This window comes from Acartia tonsa, chromosome 4 (assembly GCF_053477335.1).
Source record: "Acartia tonsa isolate MP-2025a chromosome 4, ASM5347733v1, whole genome shotgun sequence".
Taxonomy (NCBI): Eukaryota; Metazoa; Arthropoda; class Copepoda; order Calanoida; family Acartiidae; genus Acartia; species Acartia tonsa.
The window spans coordinates 4,977,616-4,989,925 of NC_137263.1; the positions used below are offsets into that span (position 1 = coordinate 4,977,616).

The 12,310-nt window shown below is 32.5% G+C and overlaps 1 protein-coding gene across 1 annotated transcript in view; it reads right to left on the minus strand.

The window, feature by feature from the left end:
* Window positions 1-299: 299 nt before the first annotated feature.
* LOC145315752 (uncharacterized) overlaps window positions 300-12,310 on the minus strand; it is an 80,772-nt gene continuing 68,761 nt past the window's right edge. The window contains exons 9-11 of the mRNA XM_080155800.1: window positions 10,709-11,018; window positions 4,074-4,667; window positions 300-3,405 (exon numbers count right to left, since the gene is read on the minus strand). Coding sequence (XP_080011926.1) covers window positions 3,212-3,405; window positions 4,074-4,667; window positions 10,709-11,018 — 1,098 coding nt within the window. The 3' untranslated portion in view covers window positions 300-3,211. The remainder of the gene's footprint in view (window positions 3,406-4,073; window positions 4,668-10,708; window positions 11,019-12,310) is intronic.

The window sequence follows — 12,310 nt, forward strand, 5'->3', positions numbered from 1 at the left end:
TACTTAAGTCCTAAAAATGTAATTATGTCAATAAACATTATTCTGTATCAAGCAGTTTTTCAACAAATTTACTTACAATTTTGCATCGACTCTTATACATTTATATTCTGATTATTCAGTTCTGACACTATACAAGTGTTAATGTCTGTTTGTCCTACCGTTTCAGCGCTTCGCTTTGTCATCCTTGTTTTTTTAAATTGGACTTGTATAGAGAGTCTATAATGTAATTTTTTCAACTAAATTCGGACAGGAGTTTAAGTTGGAGAGTAGCTGCGCATCTAACAAAAAGGAACACACTGTTTAACATCTAAGCATACTTTATTTATATTTTTTACATTTACCACAAGAAAATAATGGACATTTATAGCGCGGCATCGCGCGCTCACTATACAAAATATTAGTTTAATAGGCCATACAATATATATCTATATATTAATATTAATTAGAACCTAATGAGATACCCACTGGTAGAAACTAATTTTGGACAATCAGAGTGTTTTTTTTTTACATTTGGAGCCAAATATTCTGGGTAGCTTTAATATTTAAAAGTATCTGCAGTATCAAACTTTTGTGGAATACAATTTTTTATCACTTTTAAATAAATTTTGATTAATATTGCAGTTACTTTTTCATATTATTAGGGTTTGGCCGGGTATCCGGCCGGATACCAGATTTTGAAATTATCCGGATACCGGATATCCGGCTAATTTGCATGATATCCGGCGTTGGCATCAGGCCCAACCCTACATAATATACAATTGGTCCAGTTTTAATAACATAAAATATTATTTTAAAAACATCCATGACAAATATAATTGAATGGTAAGGCACTTGGATTATAATATAAAATATTATTTACATTTACAGCAGGGGGTCCACACATTTTGCCCTGTTGCAGTACAGACGCTAGCTAAGAACATAATATGAAAGGAAATACCATCAAAAATTAAATTTAAAAACTAAGTAATATACCTCATTCAAAGCGATTTTACTTGAAAAATTGGACTGATTAAGTCACTCTAAAAATATTCGCCCAGCCGAAAGTGAAATTTATTTTTTGACAGTATATTTGATTTTTACTTTAAATTTTGAAAGAATTCTATGGTCCTGTATCTGAACTGTAACAAGTCAAAATTCGCTGGTCTCCTACTCTACAAACATTTACATCAAGATAGAAAATAGAATTAGTAAAACATTCATAAATGCAATGACTAAATTTTTTAAACACTGAAAGAGCTCGATCAACTAAATTTTGTGGGTACACGGATTTTATATTTACAATTCGTAATCAGAAAACAACTATTATATACACTTTCATAATACAATTAGTGGAACATCTTAAAGTAATAAAAAGAGTAGAAGCAATTTTTTTTTTACTTAATTTTGTGTAGAAAAAAATATGTTAAAATGTTTATTCTACTCTTTTTATCAATTTAATGGAATCTAAATTTATATTCTTTTATATTTATAATTTGTATCACTAAATCTCTGTTAATTGCCATAATGCACTTTAAGTAATCTCAAAATAGGTAAATTTATTTGTTAAAGAAAGAACAATTATATTTCTTTTGAACCTTTTACAGTGCCTATAAAAATGACGTCATACGGGCCTACCATTGGTTAATTAAATTGTATATTTTCCTGCCATTGGTAATTTAGTCTGTGTAGTGGCCTATCATTGGTCATTTGTATTGTATGACATAACTTTTTGTAAACACTATAAAGAGTTTCATTTCATTTAAATATACTTTTGTATTTTATAAGAAAATTCACTATAATTATTATTCTACAAGAAAAGTATAGCATAACCCCGACCCTGATCTTAACTTAACTGGCCAAACCCTATGGGAACTCTTAACCCTGCACCTACAATACTTAATCGCAGCTAACCTAACCTAACCTTGATTTAAGAATTATAATATTTAGCAAATTTTCTTTAAACAGAATTTTTAATAATTTCAACAAAGTTTAAATAATAATTTAAAAATGGACTTTTTTTATTTATCAAAAATAAATTTAATTTTAGAATATATATACTATCAAATTTTAAAAGTTAACATTAAAATACCTAAACATTTTGTACATTATAAATTTTGAGTCCTAAGAAAGCTAGAAATAGAATTTATAATAAATTAACAATTATTTTAATAGAAACAATTAGAAAATTAAAATGATATTATAACAAATATAAGCAAATATCTGACAAGTTAAACATTTGGTTTTATCAGTAAAAATTTTATCTTATCCTAAAAGTGATTTTTTTTTCATTTTTACATTTATTTTTGGTTAAATCCAGAGGAGTTTGTCTTCTCAACGCTACATATCTTGGTTTAAAATTGTCTCAATCTGATTTTATTCCTTAAGACTCATTATGCACCCCCCCCCCCCTCCCCCAATACCCCAATCAAATATACACCTCTATATCTGTCAACGTCTCGCTTTTGCAAATTTTCGTTTGTGTGTGTGTGTGTCTAAGTATGTGTGTGTGTGTGTGTGTGTTTGTGTGTGTGTGTACTTAGATGTGCGTAAAACAGTCTAGACATTTAAAGTCTGAAAGCAGAAAGAGAAGGAGTAGTAAAAAAGGGTGAAACTAATGGGGGAGGGGCTTAGTGCACTTATACTTAATTGGAAAAGAAGGCAGAAATCTAATCAGCAAAAATTATGGACTTAAAGAGAAGGGTAAAATTTGCAATTATCTCCCCCCCCCCCCTACGGCAGACATATCGATAAATTGACACAGAAAAATATGAGCTTGTTGTGCTAGGGTTGGTAAAAAATCACCTGTAGCAAAAATGTTTGCAAAAATTTTGCATAATTATGGAGTAGAACTATGCATCATAATGCAAAAAAAAAATTTTCTCTCCCTGGTAATAATTACTACTAAAAATTAACTCTAGTTATGGTTTAAGAAAGTAGGACAGAAAATGCTTATTAATTATTAACATATAATTAAACAATAAATTAGGGTTTATCATTGGTTAAATTTAAAAATAAAACAAAACTATATTGAACAAAATAATAAATGTCTAACTTGGTTATGTACCATGTAAGTTTTTTTATAGTTATAGTCGTCGTATTCTACTTTTTTTTATCGCTGAATGCACATACGAATGTACATACATATGAATATAGACAGTGTTGAGTTTGCACCACTGCACTGTGTATAAAGGTTGGCTTGGCATATAATGATATAACTCTCTCCCAAGTCTGCTTAAACAATTTCTCCGTCTACCTCTGTGCCCGACTCTATGCCTCCGTCAGAGCTTGTCTCGTCCTCTTGTTTACTACTGCTACTGTTGTTGTTGTTGTTGTTATTTGTTGTTGTATTAGATTGTGTTGTTGTGGGGCTACAGTTCTTGTTTCTCTCAAGTTCTGCCTCCAGGCTGGAGATCCGCTCCTCCATTCCTGAACAAACAAAAATTGTATGAATATTTTTACGAGCCAGAGTCATAGCATAAAATACATGTATTGGTATAATTTTTATATTGTATTTTTGATAACATGCTTTTAAATTTTAATATTAGGGCTAATATAAATTAAATAGCTTAACATTTCATATGTTATTACTTTACTAGCAGCTACGCCCCTAGCATCTGAGGGGCAGAGAGGACATAGAAAAATAACTTAAAACCACCCCCATACTTTAATTCAATTAAAGATATAGCCTTAAATCATCGCAGGAAATATGTAAAGCTTACTTAATACAAGATCTTAAGCTTCAGACAAAAAAACTATCTACTTTATACAATTAGTTATTTTCTTTGTTAAATTCCCTTTATTTAACTTAAAAGAAAGATTAAGCTTCGCGGCAATCGAATAGTAACATTCCTGTTAAATAATGAAAAACTGGAAGGTCTTATTTTATAAACAAAATTTACCAAAGAAACTAATGAGATATTTTTTTCTCAAAAAAATGCATAAAAAAAAGATGAATGTACTCTTTGCAAAAACCTTAAATTATATCACTAAGCTAAACAACTTTAAATGCTGTTCTCATAAGTTTAGCATTTTGCAAAGCATAAAAGTCATGAATATTTTTTTTACAACTATGTTTACGAAAATGCATGAAATACCTTTGAGCTGTAAAGCCGCACTAACTTTCTCCATCTCCGCCCGTTTAAGTCTGTCTACCAGTCTCTCCACAACACTCAACACCTCCAGCTTACTCTTCTCGGCCAGCCCGGATGCGGCCAGCACGGCGGCCACCCCCACCATGGCCTCGTCGAAGACCGGCGGCTTGGTATCCTGGTGTCGGCTTATGGAGGAGGACTCCTCGCTGTTGCTGGTTGGGGTTGAAGTCAAGTCTCCAGTTCTGTTACCGCCGTGAAGTGAAGCATGGCCGCCATGATGACTGCCGGCCGCCGACATAACCGGCGACACGGACTGTTCCCGCGGCCGTGACAGCAGGGACAACGGAGACTGATCCATATACCTGGTTGCGCTTCCGCTACCGGAAACAGGCGACTGGTCACCGCCGCTGCTTCGTGGCCTGTGCGGCGTCGTGGGAGATTGGTCACGTGACTCGCCACCACTGCGAGGTCGGGGCCCCAGGTGGATGGGAGAATGTTCGCGGGGTCGCGGAGCAAAGACATGGGGTGTACGGTGAAGGTGTCCCAGCAGGGGTAGGACTGGAAGGTCGCCTCCATGCTCACTCATACCATCTTTACCTAAAATGAAAAATGTTATCAAAATGCTGATATTTCAAGACTATAGTGCCTATAAAAATGACGTCATACTGGCCTACCATTGGTCATTTGTATTGCATAACGTAATTTTTTTATAGGCACGACAAAGAGCTTCCATATTTTCATTTAAATCATAATTAATACCGGTTTTAGTTTAATTATGGCGGGAGTAGGAGTAACCCAACATTATCAAGCTAAAATGCACTTCATATTTCTCTAAGTTTCTTGATGCAAAAACTATAAATTTTGCAAATCTCTTGATCATCAATTTCATATCTGAATTAAGTAGTTTCAACAAGTTTTGTCTTTTCTGTTGAAAATCTTTTATTCTATTTAACTTTCTTTATTTTTTCTTTTTTTTCTATCTTTTATTCTTTATTCTTTATCTAAATATTTCTTTTCTTTGTCTCTTTTTCCTTCAACCAAAAAATATTCTATTATTTTCTATCTCTTTCTCTTTCTCTCTATCTCTCTCTCTCTCTCCTTCTCTCTCTCTCTCTCTCCTTCTCTCTCTCTCTCTCTCTCTCTCTCTCTCTCTCTCTCTCTCTCTCTCTCTCTCTCTCTCTCTTCTCTCTCTCTCTCTCTCTCTCTCTCTCTCTCTCTCTCTCTTTCTCTCTCTCTCTCTCTCTCTCTCTCTCATTCTCTCTCTCTCATTTTCATTCTCTCAATAGGCGCCATACAATTGCAGTATAAAATTCAAGTTTGATATATGATTGTTCATTTTAGAATTTCACAAAAAAAATAATATAAAAAAATAAAAATAATAATATAAATATTAAGTGAATTTGCCTCTAGGAGCCAATTGAAGCACCTTAAAGAAAAAAACAAACCACCTTTAATTAATTTTTTTTTGCTGGGGATTTTTTCGGGTAGGTTAAACTGCTATTTTCTAAAGTAGTTAAAAAGAAACCTTTTTTAGAACTATGAGATGTCTAACTGTAAAGGGGAACCCAACAGGTCTCGTGGTTTTTGAGATATTATGCTACAGACAGTTAAAACAATTGTACCAACTTCTATTTAGAATAATTAGATTTTTGTAAATTTTCATGATTTTTTAAAGCATTTTCTTATCCTATAATATAAGGTAGTAGTAGTAGTAAGGTCTGTATTGTCTGTAGCTTAAGATCTCGATAACTACAGAATTTAATTTTTTTAGTAAGCTTCAATTAAGTAATTAAGTCCCAGGGTGGGTTTAGGCTATTTTTATGCCATTTCTACACCCCTTTGAAAACAGTCCCAGGGTGGTTTTAGGCTTTTTTTATGCCATTTCTACACCCCTTTTAAAACAGATCCCCTAGAAATAAATTCATATTTTGCTTGAGTAAATTGTTCTATTTTCAGGATGACGAAAGTTGAGCACAGTTGCGATGCACTAACGTTATTCTCAATTTCGCATCCAATTTCCTTCGAGGCCAAGTTTCTGTGCATACACAGACTCACACATACACACACACACACACACACACACACACACACACACACAAGCACAAACACACATACACACACAAATATGTCGACGCGCAAAATCATAATTTCTAATGTGCAAAAATTCCAAAAAAAATTACACACAGACATAATACCCAAAATTTATGAAAAGTTTAAAAGGCTTTCCATTAATGAATTATTCTAGAGGCTTTCATAATTTATTAGTTGATTTAATTTAAAGATTAACCATTGTTTATGTATTAAATGTGATTACTACCAGTAGGATACCATCCATAAAAGCGAAGCTTAATATATCAAACAAAAAAATATAAAATTGAAATTTTATAGTCAAAATATTCTTTAATAAAACTTCTTTATATCTAGCTTTTTGAGACTTGATTATAGAGATGCTATTTTTCTTAATTTCTCATTGGTTTAAATTACGTGAGAGCTATACGTTACGGACAGACGGGAGGACGAACTCACCCTAATTGCAGAAACAAACTGAATTTTTCTAAACTATGGGATGCAACCAGGGATCTAACGGAATAATACAATGGCCGATAAATTAATGTATATCCCCATTGATGAAAACACAAAAATATCCCTTATGTAGATAACAATTAGTGGTTGAAACGTTTGAACACTCAACTTAATAAACCATCCAATGAAAATTCAATGAGAGTCCCCAAATTTGTTACAAATATAAACAAAGCGGTATTATAAAACTTTGGGGGCTAGTGTAATAAACAGGCAAAAGTCCCCTGTCTCCCTGGATGCAACTGAGCTGCATATAAATGTAGGGGAGTAGATATGATGCATCCTGAATACAACTTTATTTTACAAAGTCAGGTATAAAGGAAGCCTAATAAATAACGATGTCATAAAATAAAAATACATTGTAATTGACCAATGGTAATAAATAAACTGGCCTATCATTTGTCTTTTGTATTGTATGCCGTTATTTTTTGTTAGGCACTATAAGCTGCTTTAGTATAAAACATTATTAATGTATACCTTTTTCCAATATGGTGTTATAACCTAACCCATATTGAAAAAAAGAAAGGTCTATCTACAACATACTAAATAGTTATAACTATATCGTGGTTATAGATTAAAATAAACAAAAATAAAGCTCGACGAAATAAAGGATTTTCAATGAAACTTTTACTGAAAGAAATTGGAGGTTTGATTTTTTTGTTATTATATTATATTATTTCTAAGTAAGTTTGAACAATTACTTAAAGTTTTCTATGAGATAAATTTCTAATATAATTTTTTTTATTTTGGCAATTTTAAGAAAATTATCTTTATTCTTGATATCTTTATGCTAACCCTGGATTTATCTGGACACTGCAAGAAAGAAAGAAAGAAAGAAAGAGAGAGAGAGAGAGAGAGAGAGAGAGAGAGAGAGAGAGAGAGAGAGATACATATATCTGAGAGAGAAGGAGATAAAAAAGAAATGCACTTGAATACGAAATTTAGTTCAACTTTTTACAACTTGTAAAATAAAATTGTGTAGTAATGTTTTGAAGAAAATACTTTCTACATAGTTAACCTATATAAATTTATCCTTTCTTTCTTTGTTTGGTTCAAAACATCAAACTTTATTACATTTTAGATATCAAAAAGGCAAGAAAATTTTTTTCAAAGGTAGAAAATCATAGTTCTTAAACGAATTATAAAGGCAGTTAGGTATCTAATGTTCTAGATAGATACCCTCCCCAAAAATAGTTAAAAACCTTCAATAGACCTATGAGAGATTCACTGTAAAGTAGAGCCATATCGGTTCAGCGGTTAGCGAGATCCTTCGCTACAGACAAAAAAGCTTACTACTTTATGTAATAGGATAGTCTAGTGGCGCAGCTGTACCGACAGACATACATACATATTTTACACTTGGTTTTCTGTCAGGGATCTAAAGGGATAAGACAATGGCTGATAAATTTATGTTCATCTCCAATGGTAATACACAAAATTTCCCCTTTTGTGGATTATTACTAGTAATTAAAGCATTTGGACACTCAACTTAATGAACCAACCAATAAAAATTCGATAAAAGTCCCCAGAGTTGTTAAGCCAACGAATAAGAAAACGTTATGATAAAACTTTGAGGACTAGTGTAATAAAATTCCCTATATTCTCTCACACCCTGGTTTTTTTTTGTACATATGCAATTTTTAACACATAAGTATATAATAATAACAACCTTTAGGGGCTTAAAACACAACAAAAAAGTGGCAGAAAAGATTAAATATGTACATATACAATGGATACAGGATATACGTGGATATATGGACAGGGGAAAATTTGTCACCAATTTAGCTTGCTAACATTTATTGGTCAGTTCGCTCATCCAGTAGGAGGGGTCGGGATGGGGTAAATGGTGGGTATCGCTATTTTAGTCATCGTCAAGCTTCACATTATAGGAGTACACGAAAATCTAATGCAACATCCAACTAATAATAATATCGAATACATATACAAATGCTAATTGCAGTTTTGGCCAATTTTAATTTATGTTTGCAAGGCTCGGACATGGCACCCCAAGGCTGGATGATTTGTTTAATCTCATGGGGATGAATTTTCAAATTACACAGACAATTTTTTACAATATTCTTAATATTTTGGAGATCAATTTCATGTTCTTATTAGTTGGGATCAAGGACCTTAAACATTATTGAAATATTTTGAAGAAATACATTTTACTCAATCATTTGAATCTTGTAAATTGTTGCTGGAATAAATTATTTTTGAGTATGGCTTTCAAACCGATTAATATCCGGTGGATTAGAACCGGTTAGCAGTGATACTGTAAAATCTATTACAGCATTGTATTACAGGCAATTTTCCACGAATAGTAAATTAAAAACCATAAAATTAATCTTAATTCAATCCTACAATTTTTTATTTTAATATCCGCGGAAGGCTGTAAATGATACGATGCGATAAATAACATATGCAAATCTTTAATAGCCCATACTGAATAAAAGTTATCTCTCACAGCGAATATAAATGGGCGAAAAAAAACCTTTTGTGCGTGCCTTAGAAATTTTTGAAAAGGTTTGTTTAGAAAAAAGGAAAAAAAACATTTTTTTTTACTGTTTTAACTTTTAATAACAGAACAAATTACAAAGTCGCGATGCTTACAATGAAAAATGACTCTATTTGATAAATTATGTACTTATTGAAACACCAATTTCGCAAATCAATCAAATTTTTTCTCTTTGCATTGGTGTATTTAAAAAAATAAAAGTATGCAAAAAGTAACCATAGAATTGTCGCATGTAAAACTGCTATAACCATAAAACATACAATAACGTCTGGCTAGTGGACAAATTATTTAGAAATTATCGGAGATCTAAAGGGATAAGAAATTGGCCGATAAATTGATGTACTTTCTGTAGATAAAAATTATTGGTTGAAACGTTTAGACACTCAACTTAATGAACCAACCAATCAAGGTTCAATTAAAGTCCCCAAAGTTATTAAGCCAACGAATAAGAAAACCTTGTAATAAACACAAACAGTCCAATGTCCCCTCTTTACCTGAAGATTTGTATGGTAGCTTTATTATGATTCAAGTATCATCAAAAAAGTAAAAAAAAGAAGAAAAAATACTCTAAATTAACTCTATTAGTCTGGTTTCACCCTTTGCTTGCAAGTGACGAAATTAAAATTACCAGCCTAGACTAAATGGTACATGTTTAATTGCTATTTTGACATGTAGGGTTTATGTATTATTTCATAATTATCTTATTAAAATATCAACAGTTAAAATGTTAATTTCCACCCATAGCACCTATAGAATAATTTAACAAATAATTTTTTACATGAAAAAATAATGCAAATTGAGTGGAATTTATCTTTTATGTAAATTTAAACTTTGAAATTATATATATCAAAAATAATTATTGGGGGGAATACATTTAGGTCCCATTGTCCTCTCCCTACGATAAATTGATATACATCAAAAATGATTATTCTCAAAATTACCCATACTGTAGATTATAATTAGTGGTTGAAACGTTTGGACACTCAACTTAATGAACTAACTAATCAAAATTCAATTAAAGTCCTCAAAGTTGTTGAGTCAACGAATAAGAAAACAGTCTTAGAAAACTTTGGGGACTAGTGTAATAAACAGTACAATGTCCCCTCCCTCCCTTCCTCTCTGTATATGTATTGTTAAGTAAAAGCAATCAATCATCATGAAACATACAAAGTCTACAGCTTAGCGCAAAATTTACACTTTTTGCAACAATTATTTCATCAGATTTTTAATGTAGTACTGCAATTAAGATTTCTAGGTTTACAGAAAAAAAAGACAGCCATTCATTATATAAACAAATTGTTTTTTGAATAATCATCGAAGTGAAATTTAATTAATTACAAATTTTGAAATATAAAATAATTTTAAGTTACTTTAATAAAAAGAATAATTCTACAAATATAGATGTATAACCCAGACATTTACCTAGATCCTCCTGTTGGGGACATTTTTCGTCTGCTAGCAAATTGTTTCTGCTCTTTTGTAGCGACTTAGTTTGATCCCTATACTATTGGCTGATATTTAATGACCCGATTGAAATTCTCACCTTGGCTGACAGGTGGGGACAAATTGTCAGGTAACCTTCTGCTCTCATTTCCCGCCAAAAGTGGCGGCCATCTTGAATTGGCCAGCTGATGATGAAGCCCAAACTGTTGATGCTGCGGAAGCTGTTGCAGATGATGCAGCTGCTGCTGGGCTTGCAGCTGTTGTTGCTGCTGCAACTGCTGCTGGTCGAGCATGATGCGCAGCTGTATGTGTGCCAGGGACTGGATATAGTTGTGGTGCGGCACAAGCGCCCAGGGGAACAGCTGCCGTGGATCAACAATCTGACCCAAAGCTGCCGCTGGATGAAGAACCTTAATAAACACATCTATTCAATGAAGGATCTAGAGGGATAAGACAATGGCAGATCAATTAATGTACATCCTCAATGATGATTACCCCTTCAGTAAATTAAAATTAGTGGTTGAGACGTTTGAACACACAACCTAATAATCCAACCAATCAAAATTCACAAAAGTTCCCAAATTTGTTAAGCCAACGATTAAGAATGTGATATTATAAAACTTTGGGAACTAGTTTAATAAACAGCCCATTGCCCTCTCTCTCTATCTCTGCTATTCAATGCACAAAATAAATCTAATTTTACTCTTTTGAAGGTTATCATCTTTGTTGAAAAGAAAATCACTTATTCACTTCGGGGTGCAATAATTCTGGAATATCTAAAGTATTTCTCAAAAAAAATGCATTTATAAGAAAGAACTCTGAGAAAATATTTTTGCAAAGAAGGAAAAAGGGAAAGTTTGCTAAAAGTTTGTAATGCACTTGAGCTCATTCTTCACACAAAATTTCTTTACCTTCCCCTCATTCTAATACCTAAATATCAGGAATATAAAGGGATAAGACAATGACCGATAAATTTATATACTTCCACAAAAAATTACCCCTTCTGTTTGAACACTCAACCAACCAATCAAAATCCATTAAAAGTCCCTAAAGTTATTAAGCGAATAGGATTAAAATTATAAAACTTTGGGGACCAATGTAAAACACCACTCAATGTCCCCTCTCTCCCTGCCTAAATATCAAACATTTTCAATCTCCCCCCCCCCCTTTTCTGTCCTTTCTCTTTTACCTTCAGAGCTTTGAATCTCTTTATTTTGAGATGCCATCCAGGGGATCTAAAGGGATAAGTCAATGGCCAATAAATTGATGTACATCTCCAATGATAATACACAAAATTACCCTTTCTGTAGATTACAATTAGTGGTTGAAACGTTTGGACAATCAACTTATTAAACAAACTAATCAAAAATCAATAAAAGTCTCCAAAGTTGTTGAAATAACTAATAAGAAAACATTATTATAAAACTTTGGGGACTAGTGTAATAACAGTCAAATGTCCCCTCCCTCCCTGGATGCCCTCTCTCTGTTACTGACTAGTTTGGGGCCCTTGATAACTGCATCGGGTAAAATCCCACATTTTGCAAGTACAACATTTATAAACCCCTTAACACAATCAAATGAAGCAGCTTTTAATGCCTATAAAAAAATGACCTCATACAATACAAATGACCAATGATAGGCCAAAATACAGACTGAATTAACAATGGCAGGCCAATATACATTTTAATTGACCAATCGCAGG